The 24,930-nt window shown below is 46.8% G+C and overlaps 1 protein-coding gene across 2 annotated transcripts; it reads right to left on the bottom strand.

The window, feature by feature from the left end:
• Positions 1-319: 319 nt before the first annotated feature.
• On the bottom strand, positions 320-24,420 carry GPR180 (G protein-coupled receptor 180). Of its 2 annotated transcripts, XR_014218611.1 has the most exons (10): positions 24,233-24,420; positions 18,140-18,298; positions 15,503-15,703; positions 12,984-13,164; positions 9,242-9,291; positions 6,817-6,974; positions 4,620-4,811; positions 3,430-3,507; positions 2,537-2,846; positions 320-1,285 (listed from the first exon to the last, which is right to left on the bottom strand). XR_014218611.1 is itself a non-coding variant. In XM_082218755.1 (9 exons), exons 1-9 carry the CDS (start codon positions 24,369-24,371, stop codon positions 2,688-2,690), a joined length of 1,317 nt encoding a protein of 438 aa, XP_082074881.1. In that variant the 5' UTR covers positions 24,372-24,420; the 3' UTR covers positions 1,590-2,687. The 2 variants fall into 2 exon arrangements, 1 of the variants encoding a protein (XP_082074881.1); XM_082218755.1 differs by lacking the exon at positions 320-1,285 and having other exon boundaries at positions 1,590-2,846.
• Between the last annotated feature and the right edge of the window lie 510 nt (positions 24,421-24,930).

Raw genomic sequence — 24,930 nt, 5'->3', positions numbered from 1 at the left:
AGTCCAATGATGGAGACAGTTACTGAACATGCTGTAGAGGGAAGTGAGGCAACCTGGGAAGGTAGCCCATCGAGGAGAAGGAGAATCGTAAACTTCCACTGCCTTGCGGATATGCTCATTTGTGAGAAAGGGGGAAGAGAAGGCTAAGGAGTAAGCCCTACACAAATCTGGAGTGGAGTCCCTAAGACGGTTGGATGGCATCCTGTACGCCTCTTTCCGTCAACTCTTGTAGCCAAGCTGGTGCCAAACATATTGCTCTGCTTTTGAGCGCATCAGCGAGCCTGAGAGCGGGGTCTTGCTGTCTGCCCGCTCTCATAGGATGCAGCAGTTATGAGTCTTTGCAGCCACAGCAGGCACTGCGATTCTCCAGTGGTTTGGCTTCGCACCCAGAGGCACAGTCCACTGAATTTTGAGATGGATGGATGCTGATAACACACTGATGGTAGACCATTCATCAGAAGCCCAATCACGACATTCTCCCCTAACTTCAGCTCCTGGAATCCACTTTACGAGTAGCAACCCCCTGCTGTTAAAATAATCCAATCTCTAATTTGCCAGCATGTGGACTACTGAAAGCACAATTAATATGAGAATTGAAGTATCAAAGTTTCATGCATTTTTTCTGACCAAATGCAACTTTTATCACGCAAGATGACAACTGGCACCATTCCTCACTCTTGGTGCAAGCCTTGTGTGCATTTTGTGTGAGAGGAAACCCAGATATATGTTCTCTTGTATTATTAAAAGTTTATGCCAAAACCCACCTTTCCTATTCTGAATATGAGCACAGAGATAAGCACAATTTAAGCCAACAACATTTTGATGTGGCTACCAGAGAAATGCAAAAATTAACGTTGCAGTCGTTCTGCTGATGGCATGAAAGTCTACGATTTCAGTCTTTCCAGCCTCAACCTGCCGTTCTTGTCCTGAATTACAAAGAGTAACGAGTGAACCTGTTTAATGAACAACTTTGTCATGTTGCCATTTGCCTTAGTCAGAGGCAAAAATGTGGCACCTATAAACTTAAATGAAATCCCGAGACTGAATCTCAAAGCGGTTTGTAACTGGAAGCTCTATTACCTTTAAGTAAGGCTTGTGCTGAAGCAGTGCTTTTGAAGACTAGACTGTCTGATTTTAAAGGCTGCATTCCTAAAATTATGTTCAAGCTTGTACTGTATCAGGATTGCCGCCTCAGGCTCCCCTGACGCTCTCCCCGTACGCTCCTGACCAAGTTCTTTGAGGATACATACGTCTGCCATAGTTGTATTCCCCACTGCTGCTAATCCTGGTGTGAAGGGGGAAAGAGAGTGGGGAAGGGGATAAGTGGGAAGCATCAGTTTTGTACGGCCTTCTCCTCCTTTCTTCTGGCAGTTGGCTCAACACAGTGCGAGTATTGCCTTGGAGCAAGTAGGAAGAGTAAATAAGCATGAATCAATCAGCTTTCATGGCTGGCTTCTGATGATGCTACAAACACAGCCTTGTGTCTGGAACTCAGAAAAAAACCTGCAGCGTATTATAAAACCAGCTTCACATTTCCTCCGAGACACCAGTTTACAAGCATGATTTAATAGCACACAACAGCACAGAAATTACTTAACAGGAATGTTTATTTTATATAGCAAAAGTCATTCAAATTATTTCAATCTTGAGCAATAAATAGGCACTTCAGTAAGACTATATATTTACAATGGCAGTCTGAATGCTAGGAATCATTTCAAAGTGTGCTTCTACTACAATGGGTGGGAGATGGCAACTACTTAGAATCCACTGCCAACATGGATTATAACAAATCCAGTGAGTATTTTGTTTTTCAATTATTCATAGAAAATTTAATCCTGATTAAGTATCCTTGGGCAGGAATTCATGGGTAGTTGATGACTGAAACTAACATTTATTTGAAATGCTTCTGTTAATTTAATCTGTGAATATGGCTTAATTATGATTGAATCCTCAATGTAAGAGTAATGAATTATATCAGGATTAAAATTCTAGTGCTGAATCGCATACCCCCCCCCCCAAGTTTAGGAGATGCTAGCCTGCTGTTTTTATAACCTTAACAATGCCAAGTTTTTGTTTTTTAAAAAACAGAACTCAAGTTAGTCCATCACCCTTATGCTCTTGTAACATTTGTCACAAACATGGTGTGTAAAAAGCAATTGGTAATCAAGCTGAAATCTGAACTGCATCCAAATCTCAAGGCAAGGAAGTGTTTTTTCTTTTCGTTTTCAAAAACACAAATAATGAGTGCTACAGTTTGCTGTAAACATTTTACACTGGTTTCCTGGACCTATTACAATTTTCAAGTCCTTTTAAACTTCTGCACAATTTGCACGGTTTCAAAGCAACTTTAAACAAATATATTATTTTAATTCCAAAAGAGGTCTATGGGATCCATTTATGCTTGTAGTTATTATAATTTGGATCTAGTTCCAACATAAGATGAGGCAGTTTTTAAATGAAAACACCGAGGTTAAGAATTTTCTTTGACTTCATCCAAGATGCTTGGTCACAATTTTTGAGAAAATCTGCCTCATACCTGCACTCGTTCAGCTCCTGCAGCAGTGTAATTCTGTATTTTGATTGTTTCGTTTCTCCCAAAGATCCTCTGTGGTGGATTCACTGCTGAAAATAGCTGCACATTTCCAAGTCTTTATTGCACATTTGTCAACGGATCTCCCAGATGCATCTCAGAAGTGATGCCGACTTTTATGTCCAGATGCTACAGTAAGTGGCAGTGTTACTGAAGAGAGGGAGGACACTTCCCAGTACAGACTATGGGAAACAAAGAGTCGGTACAGGAGGACCATGGAGAACAACTGGCAGAGGATGACGCCTACGGTAATGACCTGAAATATGAAAGGAAAAGAGAACAAAGAAGAGAGCTTTGTAGGAAGAACAGAATATTCACCTGAAATTTACTGGACCGACCCAGGAATTCAAGTTTAGAAGTTCACCTTGGGAATCGCCAGATCTCTTAAAACACAATTTCATGTGATCTCTTAACGTCACAATTCTAAAGCTGCCTCCATACATTACACACATGAAGGGGCAACACGGGTAGCAAGGGACTGTGCAGTTCCCTCTGGCCCCACCATTCACGTTTTTCAGGCTTTCCTGGAACTTGCACAATTAGAGTTCCAGGATATGAGGAAGTCAACACGCACAGATTTCCCTGCCTCAAGCATCCACACTAATACATGACTGGTGGGACCAGGGGAACTTGATGTTCTGGGGGAAGGGAAGGGGATCCCACAACTCCCCCTTATACATGTTGCTCCTTCATGTGGAATGATTGAAGGGGGCTACAGGGAAAAAAATAGATTCAGAAATTCCCATTACTTATCAAGAGTTTAACAATCCAAAGTCTTGCATACAATTAAGCCTTCATTCGGTAACTGACTCAAGTTTTATTATGCTGTATCTACCTACCTTCTCTCGCTGGTAATCTCTTAACATTAGAGATATGGATACAAGACTTGGGTGACACAAAAACCACAGAAGACAGCCCTGAAAGAAGAAGGAAAACCACTATCAGCTAAGGAGCATCTCCACCTCCATCGTTCAGCCTGGACACTGAGGTCCTTCTCCGAGGGCCTTCTGGCAGTTCCCTCACTGCGAGAAGTGAGGTTACAGGGAACCAGGCAGAGGGCCTTAGTGGTAGTGGTACCCACCCTGTGGAATGCCCTCCCATCAGATGTCAAGGACATAAACAACTATCTGACTTTAGAAGACACCTAAAGGCAGCCCTGTTTAGGAAAGTTATCGTTATCATCATTATCATCATCATCATCAACATCATCATCATCATCATCATCTGTCAGTACTAAAAGACACTCTGTCCATTAACAGATCTCTAGTTACATATTTTCATTTTCATTTCACATGTTAAAATACGTCCTGTAACTTGCCAAGTGCTCTTCTGCATCAAGCCATAGACCATTATGAGAGCCTTGATGTATAACATCATACCTTGCTTAACCAAACCCTATGTATGCACTGTATTTTTCGCCCTATAGGGTGCACCAGCCCATAGGGCGCACCTAGGTTATTTGGGGGGGGGGGAACAAAGGGAAAAAAATTATTCCCCCCCCCCAGGCACGGGGCTGGAGCGGGGGAAGCCCGAGCTTCTTCTGACCCCAGCCCCCAGAACAGGCTGCTATCCGCAAGCCTTGGGAGCCCGGCAGGAACTCCCACCGGTCTCCCCAGGCTTGCAGATAGCTTCCTGAAGCCTGGAAAGCGAGAGGGGTCGGTGCGCACCGACCCCTCTCGCTCTCCAGGCTTCAGTGAAAGCCTGCATTCGCCCCATAGGACGCACACACATTTCCCCTTCATTTTTGGAGGGGGAAAAGTGTGTCCTATAGGGCGAAAAATACGGTATGTATGTACTCAGAAGTGAAGTCTCACTGTGTTCCATGGGGTTTACTTCCATGTAAGTGTGCATAGGATTGTAGCCTCAAACTACAATCCTGTACACAATAACTTGGAAATAAGCTCCATTAAACAAAATGAAACATTTGTAAGTACATATGAGATTGCACTGTTTTATTTTCCTCCAAACTAGACACTGCATTCAACAGCGCTCTGGAAGAATACACTGAGTTTCTATATGATGCACATACCTTTGTGAAAGTGATATAGAATTCTCTTTTCAGTGTGCTTCTCTCAATTCGGATGATCTGGTAAAGTCCGCAGCCAAGCGACAGAGCTAGGAAAATTCTCAAGCCAATGAGAAGCCCGCCTGCTAAACTTTGGTGTGAGTGGTAGCTGTGATGATTTGTATCCTCAAACTGTTCCCAAATTAGCAAAATGCCCTGCAAAAGAACAAGGAACACAATTAGAAGATAGTATCCAGATGGATCTTTCTTTGTATAACTTTGTACAGTATAAAAACAATATATGATGGCCCCACATTGTTAGTCTAGGCAGTGGGGAGAGAGGAAGGAGGAACAAAAAGAGTACAATTCACTGAAGCCCTCTTCAATAAAACTGAGATTCTAGTCAGCAATTTTGTTTTTTAATACAATCTTTTTAGGATGTGAGGTGGTCAGGGGTGGACAAAAGTTCAAGTACTCTGTTTGGGACTGATGTGGATAATTTTGCCTCAATTATAGGGTCCCAATTCAGTGGCAGATTCCATCTGTTGACAGCACCATGCAGGCTTCTATGAGGTGCGACAGACACTTGCCAAGAGAACTCTGTGAATGGGCTTTTTAGCCTTGGGAGAAGAAATAAACAAGCATTAGTTTAGAAATAATTAGAAGTATGTCAGAGAAGGAAACCTTTCACCTGTGCCCATTTAGCTTGTTTGTTTAAAAGGTAATATAATCTTTCAATATTCCGTATTTTCCCCTGTATAAGACTAGGCTTTTTTCCTAAAAAATAATATCAAAATAGGGGACATCTTATACATGGGGGTGTCTATAAGATGGAAAAATACGGTACCTGTGTGTGTGTGTGTGTGTGTGTGTGAGAGAGAGAGAGAGAGAGAGAGAGAGAGAGAGAGAGAGAGAGAGAGATATCACAGTAAAAAATAAATGGCAGACAACACTTATCATGGCTGGTGTGCATATAATACATGTACCAGCTCAGGGCCACATGTTGTAATGGGGTTCTCAGAGGCATATGTCTGAGAGGTGAGAACTGTTTTTTTCTGCTGAATGCCCATCAATATATGAAGCACAGAGGGCCAACAAATGAACGAATGCTCGGAGACATGTGTCTTCATTCTCTAGACCAGGGGTGGATAAATCAAGGCCTAATCCCATGGCACCCTGAGTTCATACAGGTAACAAGGGAAAACCTGGGAGTTAAAGGGAGAGAACGGGGTGGTAAAAAGAGAAATAAAAGAGAAGCAGTTCCATCCACCTTTGGTGCCAATATGCGGTCTCCCACAGATTCCCCTAAGGGTATGAAACCCTTGACAGAAAAGAGTTTGTTCACCACTGCTCTAGACAATAGTCCAAGAAGTATATATTTTATATTTTTTATTTGGTAGAGTTGCTGGGGGATGGTGGCAGATCAATTACACTGAACCCTCTAGTTACGTACTGCTCTGGATACATAACTTTCGGGTTACAAATGTGGCAAACCCGGAAGTGTATATACTTCTGGGTTTCGCCGCACGCAGAAGCGGCACCTCTGCCTACAGACTTTTCGGGTTGCGGATGGACCCCCGGAACAAATTTAATTCATATCCAGAGGGTCCACTGTACTTTGGCAACTAGTAAGCCAGTGCTGGTATGAAGAGAAAAAACAGTTTGCCTGTGGCAGTGGCGGCAAACTTGGTGCCCTCTAGACACTGGGCTACAAATTCCACCATCTCTGACCGTTTGCCATGCGGTCAGGAGGTGATAAGGATTTTAGTTCAACAACATTTGGGTGGGTGAGGGGGGCAGGCTGGCTTCCCCTGGCTTAAAACAGCAAAGGAAGTTCATGATTAAGAGCAGATTTGAACGAGGGACTTCCCATTTCACACTTTGGGCTGATGCAGTGTATCAGTGTAGCTAAAGGAGACTTTGAGTGACCCTGGAAATACTTAGCCATCAGTGAGGATTTAGAAAATGTACAACCAGGTACTTAGGGCTGCTACTTTTTCAGGAGCTAGGTATTACATTAAATCCTCTGCAAGAGATCTCCTGAAGAGTTTTTCAGTCTTTTGGGTTGGAGACCCTTTCACAACATTCCTAAAGGAACATCAGTACAGACAGCCTCTTCTCTTCGTGCAGGATCATTATCACATCATATGCTTATTAATGTTTCTTAATTACCCCCCAAAGCACTTCCACAGTAAATCAAACACCCAGCGCGAAAACAGACCTGTGTTACCACGACAGCTATTGCAATGGCTGTGGATGTTGGAGTGGAATCCCACTGAAGAGGTTTACTCTGAGATTTCTTCATTCTCCCTATTGTCCATCCCATGCACAAACTGAGCAACAGATAGAGCATCTGCACCTGAGAGATTATGTCACACACTAAGGGGAAGAACATTAATATAATTGAATTGTCTGAATTATGCCACCAAGAAAAATCTCTGTATAAAATGGCCTGTTGTACGGCTTTACTTCTGCAAAACATACATAAGAGGTCAATTAATATTGTTGTAAACACTTCAATATAACTAGCGGGATGATCTAGCCTAGATAAATAGCATGCATACTGACCAGCCCTCTCGGAGTATAAATCCATTAAAATTTTGTCCACTGGTGTTCTAACTCGAAGCTTCCTGTATACATCGGCTTTTTCCTCAATATTTAGAGTCTCTGCTGTACACAATGTCCTCTAGTGGAGGAATGCAATTTTCATAATCTGGACCAGACTTCCCCAACCTCGGGACCCAAGATCTTCATCACTCCCAACAACTGGCCATGATGTTAGGGAAGGCTGGTTCAGAGCTTTTACTGTGGTTGTCACTGCAACCACAGCATGGACAATGTGCAGCGACAGCCTTTTATGGCTTTTAAACGTATTTTTGGAACGCTTAAACCAGAATCAGATCTATGGAATGCACAAGGAAGAAGGAAAATGCCATAAAAATATTTCTGAAATGAGAGGGGACAAAATGAAGGAGGACAATGATTTCATGCTAATGTTTTCCCCCTCCCTCTTGAGAGTCTGTACACGTCATCGATCCAGAGCTGTTCTGTATGTGTCCAGAAAAGCATCTTAAAAAAAAAAGTCTACATCACCGGATGCATCCAGTACAGTGGTACCTTGGTTCTCAAATGCCTTCGGTTCCCAAATGCCGAAAACCCAGAAGTGTTCCGGTTTTCGAACATTTTTCAGAAGCCGAACGTCCGATGTGGTTGTTGGCTATTGTTTCTGGGGCACCTGCACCAATCAGAAGCTGTGCCTTGGTTTTTGAACATTTCAGAAGTCAAATGGACTTTTGGAACAGATTAAGTTTGGTGCTTTTGTTTCTGCCATTTATTTTGCGCTTTTGTTTTTGAGGCTTTTTTGGTTCATTTGTTTTTGTGACTGTGTGGAACCCTGTTCAGCTACTGATTGGTTGTGCAACTGTGGAAATGGATAAAAGCCCCCCATCCAAACAATGACTATCATCAGTGCAGGTAAGAATTTTTTTAAAAAACATTTTTTTTTAATCATCTACAATACTGTCTTATTTAATAGTACAGTACATTGATTGTTGCTTTCATTTTATGGATCAATGGTCTTGTTAGATAGTAAAATTCATGATAATTGCTGTTTTAGGGGTTGCTTTTAAAAGTCTGGAACGGACTAATCCATTTTGCATTACTTTCTATGGAAAAGTGTGCCTTGGTTTTGGAACGTTTTGGTTTTGGAACGGACTTTCAGAACGGATTAAGTTTGAGAACCAAGGTACCACTGCCACACAACAGCAACACGGTCACCTTTCGTACACTGAAGGTCAACAGTTGCAATAGCTAGGGACAGAAATGTGTTTTTTCCCCGACACTGGCAGGAGATACACTGGTTTGCAATTAAGTAAGTTTCACCGCAACAAAAGCATTGGCTGCTCCAATTAACACTCACTGCACAGTCCTCCTGGAAGTACAAGAGCCCAGGAAACAGCACAGTATTGTAAAAATTGTACCCAACAGATTTTACACAATATGCTACAAGAAAAATTAAATTAAATTAAAATAAAATCAGCATATGTAAGGGTGGAGTCGTGTTGGCATATCTTGAAATAGTAAAGCTGTCAGGTTTAGCTTTTGCTGCAAGAAATTCAGGGAAGAAACTGGAAGTGAGGAAAGGAGCAGTGGCAAATCACAGAGTGGGGTCTAACCTGTGCCACGTCTTTACAGGAATATTTGCACAAGAAACTGTCTGCCTGGAACACCCTAAGGGGGGAAATGAAATTTGTTTAGCTGAAGCGATTTAACTTGTAGTTAAGCTGCAATCCTATATTGACTTATATGAATGAAGTTTTACTGATTTCATGGGGCTTAGTTTTGAGCGGAATGCTTGAGTGGACTCTAACACTGTTCTAAAAAGCGTAACTATTTTTAATAAATAAGGGTAAAGAGCCCCATTTGCTGCAGGGGCTCCTTCAGTCGCAGCCGGGAATTGCAACTCTGTTCAAGGACAGGTTTCTAGGTGTGGCTTAAATTTTTTATCTAATATTTTAAACCACTCTGACCTTCCAACAGACTCAGCATTTCATGTTATACAAGATATATTAACAGCCAGATAACGTGCTTCCCTAAAACCAATGTCCTCATTTGTGACCAGCTCAAAGAAAGCAAGATGTACTTACACTCTGCAAGGCTTCCCATAAAAGGTGCTCCTACTCCATTTTTAGAGTAACTAAAAAGAAAAACCAGCTTGATAAATTAGCCTATACTAAAGAAATACGCATCATAAAAGCATAAACTAATTGCAAAACACAACCACAACTATTCTTTTTGGATATTTTAAAAAAATGAAAATAACTTTGTACAGTGGTGCCCCATAAGACGAATGCCTCACAAGACGGAAAACTCGCTAGACGAAAGAGTTTTCCGTTTTGGAGGTGCTTCGCAAAACAAATCTCCTATGGGCTTGCTTCGCAAGACGACAATGTCTTGCGAGTTCCTGCTGGTTTTTTCCCCTCCCCCCCTTTTTCTAAGCCGCTTATCAGCTGATCCGATCAGCAGATAAGCCGCTGGTGTAGTGGTTAAGAGCGGTAGACTCGTAATCTGGGGAACCGGGTTCGTGTCTCCGCTCCTCCACATGCAGCTGCTGGGTGACCTTGGGCCAGTCACACTTCTTTGAAGTCTCTCAGCCCCACTCACCTCACAGAGTGTTTGTTGTGGGGGAGGAAGGGAAAGGAGAATGTTAGCCGCTTTGAGACTCCTTAAAGGGAGTGAAAGGCGGGATATCAAATCCAAACTCTTCTTCTTCTTCTTCTTGCGAGTTCCTGCTGGATTTTTCCCCTCCCCCCCTTTTTCTAAGCCGCTTATCAGCTGATCCGATCAGCAGATAAGCCGCTAAAAGCCGCTAATAGCGCTAATCCGCTAATCCGTCAATGGGCTTGCTTCGCAAGACGAAAAAACCGCTAGACGAAGAGAATCACAGAACAGATTCTTTTCGTCTTGCGAGGCACCACTGTAAAAGCTTTAAGAATACATAACATGAAAATCAGCTGGGTTTGCCTCCAGCTTGTAAATGATAAAGGAAATGGGCAAACCTACTAGCATATAACTATTTTGCATTCCGCACAGAAGCTCCAGAATTCTGCTTTTCTCATATGAATTTCTGTGAAGCAGATTTGACTTCTTAACAGAAGAGGCTACACTAGCGGTGCGCAGTGGCATGGAAATTGGATTGATTTGGAGGTCTCCTGCCTTCCAAAATGCAATGCCAATACCTCCCATCATCCTGAGTTGGATTAGCTGCTGCACATAACGGCCTTTCTCTGCACTGTATTTCCTATTTTTCTTTAGGCCCACAAGTTTTGCAACAAGTGGGGCTGTCCAAAACGTTGCCTGCAAAACACTGAAAAGATGGCGGTTGTTTTTTGTGGAAGTGCAGCAGAAGAGGACTTTCAAAAACTTAAAAGCTTTTATTTACTTCCTTTTTAAAGTGTTTTTTAATTGGAGGGCAAAAGAGCAATACATATATAGAGAGAGAGAGAGTGAGAAAATGCACTTGATTGAATTTATGTAACTCTTTTTACATAAACAAAATGTCAATACTATTCTGTTCCGGAGTGGTAAAAAGGTAAAGGGACCCCTGACCGTTAGGTCCAGTCGTGGCCGGCTCTGGGGTTGCGGCGCTCATCTCGCTTTACTGGCCGAGGGAGCTGGCGTACAGCTTCCGGGTCACGTGGCCAGCATGACTAAGCCGCTTCTGGCGAACCAGCGCAGCGCACGGAAACGCCGTTTACCTTCCCGCCAGAGCTGTACCTATTTACCTACTTGCACTTTGACGTGCTTTTGAACTGCTAGGTTGGCAGGAGCAGGGACCGAGCAACGGGAGCTCATCCCATCATGGGGATTCAAACCGCCGACCTTCTGATCAGCAAGCCCTAGGTTCTGTGGTTTAACCCACAGCGCCACCCGCGTCCCCTCCAGAGTGGTAGGCCTCAGTTAAGCTTAAATGCAGCAAATCTAGAGGAACCAATAATAATGACAATTGATCAATACATCTGAGTTGAAAGGAAGCTGAAGCACGCATGTTTAATTACAAGAAAATAAATTTAAGGTGGAAGAACACCTTTAGAACAGCATATTTAGGCTTTATAGTGGAAAGTGACAACAGTTTGTTTCTTCACCTGTTTTCAGCACTGAATTGTATTCCCTACTACAAAACCTAAATGAGCTCTGCTAAATGGTTATTTCCTATCTCATTCTTTTGTACAGAGAACAGTGGATGATCATCTATTGGGGATGGTGTAAATATTAGGAGATAGATGTGTTTCCTACACACCCACACACCAGTGTTTCATGCAGCAAATATGTATTACGTAAAGTGTGGGAAACATTCACACCTGTGAGTGCATATGGAGACTCTGGCGATTCAGGGCTCCAACATACATTTACATGTTTGTATGTCTTTTATGCTGTTCTAGGAAACAGCAGTGTAATACCGTGGTACCTCAGGCTACAGACGTTTCAGGTTACAGACTCCGCTAACCCAGAAATAGTACCTCGGGTTAAGAACTTAGCTTCAGGATGAGAACAGAAATCGTGCTCCGGTGGCGCGGCGGCAGCAGGAGGCCCCATTAGCTAAAGTGGTGCTTCAGGTTAAGAACAGTTTCAGGTTAAGAACGGACCTCCAGAACGAATTAAGTTCTTAACTTGAGGTACCACTGTATTGCAGTATATGTAGCAAAAACATTTATTGTGCAAAGCTGGGAGCTGCCCTAAGATACATGTAGCCTATCTTTGCACAGTTGTTCAGGTAATTGTATCAGTGTGCCTGCGAGTTCGAAACTTGCTGTTCCCTTGTGCTAGGGCAGACCAGCACCCTGTATTTTGCTCTACCACCCTTGTGTGGTGATTTGCAGAAAGAACATTTCAGATTCAATCTGAAGGGAACAAAGGAATGACTTCTGGGTCGACTGCGGGCAATGGAGGATGATGGAGGCCTCTGAAGGAGCGTCTCCACCCCCATCGTTCTACCCGGACACTGAGGTCCAGCACTGAGGGCCTTCTGGCGGTTCCCTCACTGCGAGAAGCCAAGTTACAGGGAACCAGGCAGAGGGCCTTCTCGGTGGTGGCGCCTTCCCTGTGGAACACCCACCCACCAGATGTCAAAGAGAACAACAACTACCAGGCTTTTAGAAGACATCTGAAGGTAGCCCTGTTTCGGGAAGCTTTTAATGTTTGATGTATTATAGTATTTTAATATTCTTTTGGAAGCCGCCCAGAGTGGCTGGGGAAGCCCAGCCAGATGGGCGGGGTATAAATAAATTATTATTATTATTATTATTATTATTATTATTATTATTATTATTATTATTAATATTATTATTATTACTTACACTGAGCGGCCTGATTGCTGTGAGGAAATGGGAAGGGAGAACGGGCAAAGCACCTTCTCAAAAAAGTCGAAAGGAAAAGTTTGAATTCTGAAGGGTCCAGCAGTGTTAAAGGACGCTCTATAGGAGCTCCCAAAGCTTCGGAGGGAGTGGCTGGAGCTCCAAGATAAAGCACAGATACACAGTGTAATCGAGACCCACAGCAAACCGTCTCAAGAGCTGCCATTGAAGCAGAAATTCTCGAAATAAAAGAAATTTGGGCCAATTTGACAATGTAAATTCCTTCTTGAAACCTGGGAAGGTCACTACCAAAGCAAGGCCAGGGATGGGAGACCTGTAGCCCTCCAGATGTTGGACTCCACCCTGCATTTGCTCCAGGCAGAATCACCAATGATCAGGGGTGATCACTGTCAAACAACATCTGGAGAGCCACAAGTTCCCCATCCCTGACACAGACAGCACTAGACATGGAAGACCAATGATGTTACTCAGTATGGCAGCTTCGTATGCCCAAAGGCGGAGGGTTTAAATTTACCTTGAAAAATGTAGGTAGTTAGCAAAAGCGGAAGCGGCTTGCAAGAGCAGAACAGTCGACAGAACTTTTAACACAGTGTGCATAGGCCCTGCTTTTTTAATCGTCTGCCACAATGTCTGAGCGTATATGCAAGCAGCGACGAAGTATGCCAGAACAAGCAGGAAGAAGAACTCATGGAGGCCTGCAAAGAGAAGAAGTACCTTACGTAATATTTCTTTACTTAGATATTTAATGTCCAACCCTTAAAAAAAAAAAGCGCTAAAAATAATAACGACAAAACACAGTAGCAACCTGACCAGATAAAATTTAAATTAAGAACAAAAGTCTCAAAGGGAAACTCAAGAGGGTTTCACCCAGTAAGGGTACTACAGAAAACGACTCATCTCTGGTGTGCAGAGATGAGTCTATTGAACAGGGGGGAAAAGTGGTCCCTGCAGTATGCTGCTCCAAAGCAGGGTTATTATTAATATATGCCTATATACTGAGTAATTTGAACAGATAATTGCTAGCTTAGTGTTTTTTTAAAAAAAAGGCTGGGAATTTTTTCTATTAATAAACAGAAGCAGGAAACTACAACTACTGCCCCAGCAGATTGTAAATACTGTGCTCGTATTTATACTCACAATACCAGCATAACAACACTGGAAATGCTGGAATCTTGTCATTAATTATGTTTGTTACCTGTCTTTCAGGTCCCAGGATAGGCTGCATCTAAAAAGATAGTACAATACAATTACGCTGATATGCCCTAACCTATGTTGTCGTGTGCTACCTTTCAAGACATTGCAACCAATTTATTTCAAAGAACCAATTAAGATGTGACCAAAGAATATTTTGTTCCTTCACCAAAATAACTTAATAGATTTTAAAATAACTGTTATAGTTATAGTTAACACCAGTATTTCCAGTTTGATGCTGGTACTATGAATATTGCTTACAAACCTTGGGGACAGATGTTGGATTTTCTTGTTTCTGTCTAATAACAGAAATAATTTGCAGCCTACTTTATTTTTACTAAGCCGGCAACCGTCTCTGTTGAAATTACTAAGTATATATGCAAACACACGCGCCTTGTCAGAAGTGTCTGAAACTTACTGTGCTTAGTGACAAGAATCTAGCCTTTGGGTAAATGTAGCTCCTCTTTGCAGTCATGGAATAGAACTGACTTTGCAATACAAACATTATACGTTTGCCTTGAGGATATGGCATTTGTGAACAGTGCTCTCAACTCAACAAATCTGTTTATACGAAGACTTCTTTGTTACTGTTGTAATGTCTTTTGCTAAAGCAGTTGACAAACACTGAGTGTCTGAAATGTTTCAAGCACAGCACACACAGAAGTATAGTAAATGCCAGGATAGTAGTATATGCATGTCAGTCACTCCCAGCTAATGCCACATCTATTGTGAATGAGCATCAAAGCCACGCTTCACACACAAAACATTATTGCTTCCCAAGGGTGTGATTCTATGAACCCTAGCTTGAAAGCATCACTGAATTAATGGGATTTACTTCTGCGTAAACATGTTGAGGTTTGCACTATAAAAAGTGCTTCCCATGCACTCATATCTCTATTTTTCCTCACAATACCAAAAAGAGATGTTTGCAGCAGGTTTGCTGCAAATATTCATAGCGATCGCAGTGTTTGAAGAAGAGGTTCTCAGGTGTCTGTTGGCAGATGTACATTTCTGTTCAAATATAATGCTGGATACGCTGCAAACACCACTTTTTCATACGGAACAAAGAAGCTTCCACTTTTGCTTTAGACTTGCGGACACAATTGACTCACCGAGATTTTACTATGCCAACATTTGAGAGGCCGTGCAACAGATGTGTGAAACATTCATCTTACCACTAGATGTCATTGCTGCAACATTTAAAAGGCATAGCCAGTCCACAATGCACTTATTTTCAGTTTTGAATGAATGATGTTCATGTTCTATGGTGTGTAACATGAAGATGAATTAAAGAAACCTGGTCCCTGAATTTCTCAATATTTTATTTTCCTTTTATACTTGCCTGGATTTTTTTATTCATTTTTTGCTGTGTAAGAAGTAGTCATTTATCTCTGTTACATTGTAAATTCTTAGCCCATTCAATGAACCCAAAAGAACTTTCTTTAAAGCTGTGTTTGCAGTCAGAACTAAAGTGCCATATATATATTAGCAAATAATGTTAATTATGTAATAATAAAATTGAAGTGGTTGATTCTATTAATATGTTACTGTATCTTCTGAGACATCAAAATTAGAATGCACCAAAAATGGAACTAAGTAGATACTTTGGGTAATTGTCCTGGATTGTGGAAAAAAGGTGATCTATTAGGGCAAATTAAAGTTATCAGACACTTCAAAGTCATTGTTATATGACTAATCCTATAGTTTTTCCAAGCAAGTATGTTTCCCTCATCCTATAGACAACTGGATAGCAACATCTAATATATGTATACAATTTAATGGGTTATTTTTGCCTGTCACTTCCCCAACCAATTTCCTCCAAAGTCCAGAAGAAAATCTTACCTGATTCCCCTGCGCTAAAGTGATCTAAAGGATTCCCTTCCGCATCTGGATTTAGTAACACCATTTCAAATTGAACTTCCTCGGATTCAGAGTCCTCATAATTCACCGCACAGGTAAACTTGTCAACATAAAAGACATACCATGTGTCAGGATACGGAATCTGGGACACAGTCAAATTTTGTTCTGTCCTGTTCAGGTGCACTGCAAAAGAAACCAGACTTGAATAAACTCAGAAAGCTTTGGCTTACAGGACATAAAACAAGGCTAGAAAACAAGAAACTTTTCAGGTTAGCTATGGCTAAGGAATGCACAAGCCGTTTTTGCCAGATGCACATGCATCAAGGTGCTTTTTAAAAAACAGATCCATATGATGCATTTGTGTTACATGTTTTAGTGTGCCTGTACCCCTTAAAAACCATACGGTTCAATGCATACACATGTTAAGCAGTTTCAGTTATCTTTTGATTTCAGTAGGAGGCAGTTAAGCATGTGCATAACTAACTCACTGCAATCAATGGGATATAAAAGTGCTAAGCTGTGCGTAGATTGTGATCATAATGTTTGGCCTAGTTCAAATGTTAATTCAGCGGCATGCCTTCAGCCCCAAACCACATTCTCAATTCCCTACTTGTCCATGGTAAAATCTGAACAGGCTGGGCTAAAGGAAAAAAAGGGGGGGGGGAATCCAATTATAACTAGACTTGTTCATATAAATACACGCATGATACTACAATAATGTTTTTAGTATCTGTTCAATTCAGTTATATAATTATACTGTCCTGAGCTATAATTTGCACATCTTTATTTTGATCAATAAAATTAAGAATGAGCATGATTAGCACTTCTTTGATAGTAACTGTAAGAGGAACTTCAATATTTTGTACATTAAATATTTGTGCTCCACAAATGTTATATTAAGCTTTAGATTCTGAACTGCTGACTTCATTTTCAATGAGTCTGTAATTGGACCATGGTAGCGTATGGGGAGATAGGATGATAGAAATGACCTAATTTTCCCAGAAACTAAACAACACCGCACGCTTATTCCATGCTAGCTTACTTATGAACTAAATATTAACACTCAAGATATTCAAAGACAAACCACAATTAAGTGATGAAATTTGTTTTAAACCAGCTGTAAAGAGAGCAGAGCAGTCTACAAGTATTTTGAAGAGATAAAATGTTTAAGAGAGATGAGAAGCAAATATTTAGAAAACAAACAGACACTTTGTGCAATGCAATTCTATGCGTATCTACTCTGAAGTAATTGCCACTGAGTTTAGAGGAACTTGCTCCCAGGTATGTGTATATAGGATTGCAGACTTATCCATGTACCTTAAAAACTCAGACATTGTGCCAGCAATGAGGAACTTGGGGTCCTCCAGATGTTCTTGGAGTACAGCTCTCACCGTCGCTGACAGTTGGTCATGCTAGCTGTGGCTGATGGGAGATAGAGGCCAAAACATCTGGAGGAACGCACCTTCCTCATTGCTGCCCTAAAGCTCTTGGCATGAAAACAGGGATGGGAAACCTGTAGCCCTCAGGATGCTATTGGACCAGCTCCCATCAGCCCCACCCAGCCAGAATGGTCAAAAGTCAGGGAGGACACTTTTATCTGGAGGGCCATAGGTTTCCTACTTCTGAATGTGAGCATAGTCCAGGGGTGGCCAACTCCCAAGAGATTGCAATCTACTCATAGTGATCTACCTCCTTTTGGGGGGTTCAGGTCCAAGTTGTTGAGCTTTTTTAGGGGAGCCAAACTTGTTGAGCTTCTTTGGGGGGAGCCAGTGATCTACCAGTAGATCACAATCTACCTGTTGGACGTGCCTGGATAGTCTATACCTGTAAGAGTCTGGCGATCTCCGAGAGGAGAATTAATATCAGCTTGGATTCTAACAAGTTCATGGTAGAAAAGTTTCCTCCTCCTAATTGCCCTCTAAATCCAAAACCAAAATTGTTTAGGAAGGCTCCTGATTTCCTGGAGAGGGGTTTTGGTGGAATAACAGGCTGGGAACTTATCTTAGGATGCAAGCCATTTTTTCAATAATTACAAAACTTTCCCCCGATGGATTATCATGCCAGTTTTGATACTTCCCAAAATAAAAATGGTGGTCACAGAGTGAGCAGGCTGCTTTCTGGATGGGGAAAGGGTAGCTGACATGCTGCTGCGTGCATTTTGCATGTGCTGAGCTGCTTCTTGCACATGATGCGTTGCCATGCATATTTTTATGTGATGTGCTATTGCACATGCTTGCTCATGACACAGTTCAGCCTGCTGCTGCATGTGCTTGCACAAGACACACTGCTGCACACATTGCTGTGTGGATGTGCTGTGGCATGCTACTGCATGTGTGCTCCCCCAATATGAAAATTGGGGCTGAAAAACCACAGGAGAGTGCATGTATGAAGGCTAAGTTGCAATCAGGCACAATATATACTGCTTGCATGGTATGGAAGTTAAGTCTGGGTACCTTGGCTTACAATTCCATGCCTTTCGTTTACATGAGCAAATTTATAAACACATTAACTCTTCTCTTAGTTTTTTCTTCATCCTAAACCTATTGTTCAACTGATGCATATAATAAGCTATGAACTGACTCAGTATATTTATGACACCCACCGCCCATTCGAACTCACTTATCAGCTGAGCTTTGGACAATCTCTCTTTACAGCTGTAATCCTGGTAGCTTTCTTGCAGCTTTAGCCACTCCTGAGCTTGAAAGAGGTGAAGCTTGGCTTCTTTTCCAACCGCTGTTGCTACATTGTTGATTCTGACATACAGAAGAGCACAATCACCTTGATATTTAAAAAGAAGTCAAAGTCTATTACACAGATAAGGACGGAAATAAAGGAGAAATATTATCTAGAAAGCTTTTAATGCTGGCAGAATCGCCTCTTAATGCAAACTGCTGCCAAGTGTTCATTTTCCTACCAATATTTAGGTCAACAAATAGTTGTATAAGAAGCCTGCAATTATTTTTCCAGCTTACATCAAGGCACAAAAAAATCCAAACTGTGAAAATGCTCTACATTGGGCTGCTATATATTTATCTTGTAGAACCTAGATTTATTTGGGGAAGGGCACTTTGGACATTCTGAGGTGGGTATAAAAAATGTTTTGGATTGTCCCTGCTGCAGAATGTTATTTATACAGCAAAGTGATTTCAGTTGGCTCAAATCAGACAGCTAAGACCTAGGCTGAGCGACTCATTTACACCCATGTACACACTGGATCTCTATGGAAGCAACCCTATACATAAGACACTGGCATAAAGCAAGCTGGTATAACTTAAAATAGGGTAAAATTACACCAGATCCAGACTCCGTTCAGCAGTGGGGCTGCAGCTGGTTGAGCTTGCCTAAGTCTGGCAAAGAGAAAGCAATAGTGTTTGAGTTGTTTCACTTGTTTTGCCTATTCAGGCTTAGGATCCAGCCTAAGTCTCTGCCCTCTGCCCCTATTGCGCCCTTTATTCAGGGTTTACCTTGGGCCTATGATTACTGGGGCAATCTCATAACTCCAAACCAGCAGAAAGGAGATGCGACTAGCAAGGCAATGCTTGTCATCTAACAGCTGCCTGCGGGATAGATAGCTCAGTCAATAGAAGAGCATGAAGCGCTTTATCTCAGGGTTGTGAGTTTGAGCTCCATGTCGAGCAAATAGATTTCTGTATTGCAGGGGGTTGGGCTAGGAGTGATCCCTTCCAACCCTACGATTCTATGACCCTCCAAAGGGGAAAACAAGAAGTCATTCCAACAGGAGAGAAACTCCTGCTGCAACAGCGCCATCCTCCCTCTTTGACAGCGAATGCTGTTTGTTAAAAGTGGGGCATGCAAAATTTAATTGCTTACCTAAGATATATAAAAAGGGAAAGGACTCATGGACCGTTAAACCCAGTCAAAGGCAACTATGGGGTTGCGGCGCTCATCTCGCTTTTAGGCCAAGGGAGCTCGCGTTTGTCCACAGACAGCTTTCTGGGTCATGTGGCCAGCATGACTATACCGATTCTGGTGCAACGGAACACCGTGATGGAAACCAGAGCGCACGGAAACGCCATTTACCTTCCCGCACTCTGGTACTTATTTATCTACTTGCACTAGCGTGCTTTCGAACTGCTAGGTTGGCAGGAGCTGGGACAGAGCAATGGGAGCTCACCCCATGGCGAGAATCTGAACCTCCAGCCTTCTGATTGCCAAGCCCAAGAGGCTCAGTGGTTTAGACCACAGTGCCGCCCACGTCCCTTTACCTTTACAGTCACTTATATATGCAGGACTAAATGGTCTAAACCACTGAGCCTCTTGGGCTTGCTGATCAGAAGGCTGGAGGTTCGAATCCCCGCAATGGGGTGAGCTCCCGTTGCTCTGTCCCAGCTCCTGCCAACCTAGCAGTTCGAAAGCACGCCAGTGCAAGTAGATAAATAGGTACCACAGTGGTGGGAAGATAAATGGCGTTTCCATGCGCTCTGGTTTCCGTCACGGTATCCTGTTGCGGCAGAAGCGGTTTATTCATGCTGGCGAGATGAGTGCCGCACCCCATAGTCACCTCTGACTGGACTTAACCATCCAGAGATCCTTTACCTTACCTATATAGGTGACGATATACAGTGGTACCCCGCAAGACGAACGCCTCGCAAGACGGAAAACCCGCTAGACGAAAGGGTTTTCCGTTTTGGAGGCGCTTCGCAAAACGAATTTCCCTATGGGCTTGGTTCGCAAGACGAAGCCCATAGGGAAATCTCCGGGACAGCGGGGAAGCGCAGCGCGTCTTCCCCACTGTCCTCGGACCTCCTCCCGCCGCCGGACATCGGAATGAAGCTCCGATGTCCGGCGGGGGGGGGACGTCTCCTCCCGCCGCGGGACATCGGAACGAAGCTCCGATGTCCGGCGGGTGGGGGGAACGTCTCCTCCCGCCGCCGGACATCGGAACGAAGCTCCGATGTCCGGCGGGGGGAGGGAACGTCTCCTCCCGCCGCGGGACATCGGAACGAAGCTCCGATGTCCGGCGGGGGGGGGGGAACGTCTCCTCCCGCCGCGGGACATCGGAACGAAGCTCCGATGTCCGGCGGGGGGGGGGGGGGAACGTCTCCTCCCGCCGCCGGACATCGGAACGAAGCTCCGATGTCCGGCGGGGGGGGAACGTCTCCTCCCGCCGCGGGACATCGGAACGAAGCTCCGATGTCCGGCGGGGGGGGGAACGTCTCCTCCCGCCGCCGGACATCGGAACGAAGCTCCGATGTCCGGCGGGGGGGAACGTCTCCTCCCGCCGCCGGACATCGGAACGAAGCTCCGATGTCCGGTGGGGGGGGGAACGTCTCCTCCCTCCAACGGACATCGGAACGAAGCTCCGATGTCCGGCGGGGGGGGGAAACGTCTCCTCCCGCCGCCGGACATCGGAACGAAGCTCCGATGTCCGGCGGGGGGGGACGTCTCCTCCCGCCGCGGGACATCGGAACGAAGCTCCGATGTCCGGCGGGGGGGGGAACGTCTCCTCCCGCCGTCGGACATCGGAACGAAGCTCCGATGTCCGGCGGGTGGGGGGAACGTCTCCTCCCGCCGCCGGACATCGGAACGAAGCTCCGATGTCCGGCGGGGGGAGGGAACGTCTCCTCCCGCCGCGGGACATCGGAACGAAGCTCCGATGTCCGGCGGGGGGGGGGAACGTCTCCTCCCGCCGCGGGACATCGGAACGAAGCTCCGATGTCCGGCGGGGGGGGGAACGTCTCCTCCCGCCGCGGGACATCGGAACGAAGCTCCGATGTCCGGCGGGGGGGGGGGAACGTCTCCTCCCGCCGCGGGACATCGGAACGAAGCTCCGATGTCCGACGGGGGGGGGGAACGTCTCCTCCCGCCGCCGGACATCGGAACGAAGCTCCGATGTCCGGCGGGGGGGAACGTCTCCTCCCGCCGCCGGACATCGGAACGAAGCTCCGATGTCCGGTGGGGGGGGGACGTCTCCTCCCTCCAACGGACATCGGAACGAAGCTCCGATGTCCGGCGGGGGGGGGGAAACGTCTCCTCCCGCCGCCGGACATCGGAACGAAGCTCCGATGTCCGGCGGGGGGGGACGTCTCCTCCCGCCGCGGGACATCGGAACGAAGCTCCGATGTCCGGCGGGGGGGGGAACGTCTCCTCCCGCCGTCGGACATCGGAACGAAGCTCCGATGTCCGGCGGGGGGGGGAACGTCTCCTCCCGCCGCGGGACATCGGAACGAAGCTCCGATGTCCGGCGGGGGGGAACGTCTCCTCCCGGCGCGGGACATCGGAACGAAGCTCCGATGTCCGGCGGGGGGGGAACGTCTCCTCCCGCCGCCGGACATCGGAACGAAGCTCCGATGTCCGGCGGGGGGGGGGGGAACGTCTCCTCCCGCCGCCGGACATCGGAACGAAGCTCCGATGTCCGGCGGGGGGGGGGGGAACGTCTCCTCCCGCCGCCGGACATCGGAACGAAGCTCCGATGTCCGGCGGGGGGGGAACGTCTCCTCCCGCCGCCGGACATCGGAACGAAGCTCCGATGTCCGGGGGGGGGAACGTCTCCTCCCTCCAACGGACATCGGAACGAAGCTCCGATGTCCGGCGGGGGGGGGAAGTCTACTCCCGCCGCCGGACATCGGAACGAAGCTCCGATGTCCGGCGGGGGGGGAAGTCTACTCCCGCCGCCGGACATCGGAACGAAGCTCCGATGTCCGGCGGGGGGGGGGAACGTCTCCTCCCGCCGCGGGACATCGGAACGAAGCTCCGATGTCCGGCGGGGGGGGAACGTCTCCTCCCGCTGCCGGACATCGGAACGAAGCTCCGATGTCCGGCGGGGGGGGAACGTCTCCTCCCGCCGCGGGACATCGGAACGAAGCTCCGATGTCCGGCGGGTGGGGGGAACGTCTCCTCCCGCCGCCGGACATCGGAACGAAGCTCCGATGTCCGGCGGGGGGGGAACGTCTCCTCCCGCCGCCGGACATCGGAACGAAGCTCCGATGTCCGGTGGGGGGGGGAACGTCTCCTCCCTCCAACGGACATCGGAACGAAGCTCCGATGTCCGGCGGGGGGGGGGAAACGTCTCCTCCCGCCGCCGGACATCGGAACGAAGCTCCGATGTCCGGCGGGGGGGGGAACGTCTCCTCCTTCCAACGGACATCGGAACGAAGCTCCGATGTCCGGCGGGGGGGGGACGTCTCCTCCCTCCAACGGACATCGGAAGGAAGCTCCGATGTCCGGCGGGGGGGAAAACGTCTCCTCCCTCCAACGGACATCGGAAGGAAGCTCCGATGTCCGGCGGGGGGGAACGTCTCCTCCCGCCGCGGGACATCGGAACGAAGCTCCGATGTCCGGCGGGGGGGGGGAACGTCTCCTCCCTCCGCCGGACATCGGAACGAAGCTCCAATGCCGGGGGGGGGAACGCCTCCTCCCGCAGCCCGGCATCGGATGGCTGTCCTGAAGACTTGGGGTGGGAGGAGGGTTTTCCTTCCCACCGCCAACATTCAGAATGCTGTTCTGAATGTTGGCGGTGGGGAGGAAAAACCCTCCTCCCACGCAAGCCCCGGGAACAGAGGGAAAGCGCTGCGCGCCTTCCCCTCTGTTCCCGTACCTGTCCTGAAGGCTTGCGGTGCGGAGAAAAGCCCTTCTCCGCACCGCCAGCCTGGCAAGCGGTTTCCCTAGGAACGCATTAATTGATTTTCAATGCATTCCTATGGGAAACCGTGCTTCGCAAGACGAAAAACTCGCAAGAAGAAAGAACTTGCGGAACGAATTAATTTCGTCTTGCGAGGCACCACTGTATATGGCTGCAAGATGAGCTGAGGTCCAGACAGAGCCGTAGCTACAGAGGGAGCCAAACGGCGGTGTACTTCAGGTTGGGGAGAGTCTCAGAGCCCACGGGGGCGGGGCAAACCCTTGTCAAAAGGGCGCATAACGCGTGGAAACGGGCGCAAACAGCAGAAAAGGCCCTGGCATGGGATCCCTTGCATCCCTCCGTCTCCTCCCAACCGAAGGCCTTGCTGCGAGCTCGGTGCGTATAGGATCGCAGTGCGCAAAGGTGCATAACACGTGGAAACCTGCGCAAACAGCAGAAAAGGCCCTGGCACGGGATCCCTTGCATCCCTCCGTCTCCTCCCAACCGAAGGCCTTGCTGCGAGCTCAGTGCGCATAGGATCGCACTGCGCAAAGGCGCATAACGCGTGGAAACGGGCGCAAACAGCAGAAAAGGCCCTGGCACGGGATCCCTTGCATCCCTCCGTCTCCTCCCAACCGGAGGCCTTGCTGCGAGCTCGGTGCGCATAGGATCGCACTGCGCAAAGGCGCATAACGCGTGGAAACGGGCGCAAACAGCAGAAAAGGCCCTGGCACGGGGTCCCTCGCATCCCTCCGTCTCCTCCCAACCGAAGGCCTTGCTGCGAGCTCGGTGCGCATAGGATTGCGCTGCGCAAAGGCGCATAATGCGTGGAAACGGGCGCAAACAGCAGAAAAGGCCCTGGCACGGGATCCCTCGCATCCCCCCGTCTCCTCCCAACCGAAGGCCTTGCTGCGAGCTCGGTGCGCATAGGATCGCACTGCGCAAAGGCGCATAACGCGTGGAAACGGGCGCAAACTGCAGAAAAGGCCCTGGCACGGGATCCCTCGCATCCCTCCGTCTCCCAACCGAAGGCGCTGCTGCGCTCGATCCCGAGCTCGGCGCGCATAGGATCGCGCTGCGCAAAGGCGCTGGGCGAGATCCTCCTCCGGGCCGGGCAGCGCCCCGCTTACCGTGGAACTGGAACTGCGCCGCCGCCTGGCCAGCTCCGGCGGCCGCGCTGGAGAAGCCGCCCCGGACCGTCTTGGCCTGCGCCGCCGGGAGCCAGGCGGCGCAGCACAGGGCGGCCCAGGCGAGCCACGGAAGCCCCATGGTCGTTCCCCTCGGCGGCGGGAGCGGCCACCGCAGTCACCGCTTTCTCATCCCCGTACCACGTCTACAACCTCATAGCGGGATTGATCGCCCAGCTAACCAATAGCGTTCTTCGGATCGGCCGGGTGGGCGGGGCCAGCCTATAGAGACGGGAATGCTTCCGGCCAGCTGCTCGTTTCATCGGCGCGCGGCGGCGGTTGCTAGGGAACGAGCTCACCAACCGCGTGACCAGGTCGTGTTTGAGGAGCCTGTTGATTGGTTGCTGGGTGGGTAGGTGGGCGGGGAAACTTCCAAAGGAGGGCAGAGGGTGAGGGAACGCGGCGTCAGAAGGGGGTCGTGACGTCATAGCCGTGGGACACGTATTATACAGGATTTATGATGATTATGGTGATTATATACCCCGAGGTCTTAATTTATATGCCCCGAGGTCTCAGGGCGGTTCACATAACAAAATCAAAAGATAAAAGCACAAAATATATAATCAGTATTCGTATTTTACTTTATATTCAGAATCAGAAGAATCTTTTATTTGCATCAGCCACTAAGCAATAGCAATAAA

This window comes from Podarcis vaucheri, assembly GCF_965113315.1.
Source record: "Podarcis vaucheri genome assembly, chromosome: 4".
Lineage (NCBI taxonomy): Eukaryota > Metazoa > Chordata > Lepidosauria > Squamata > Lacertidae > Podarcis > Podarcis vaucheri.
This window is presented reverse-complemented; position numbering and strand designations above follow the sequence as displayed.

Bases quoted from the DNA above. Each gene is read 5' to 3' on its own strand.
- GPR180 (XM_082218755.1), bottom strand. From the start codon at position 24,371: ATGGGGCTTCCGTGGCTCGCCTGGGCCGCCCTGTGCTGCGCCGCCTGG. The intron at 18,299-24,232 runs GTAAGCGGGGCG...TTAAATATCAAG, and splicing joins GGCGCAGTTCCAGTTCCACG to GTGATTGTGCTCTTCTGTAT. The intron at 15,704-18,139 runs GTGAGTTCGAAT...TTTCTTTTGCAG, and splicing joins GTCCAAAGCTCAGCTGATAA to TGCACCTGAACAGGACAGAA.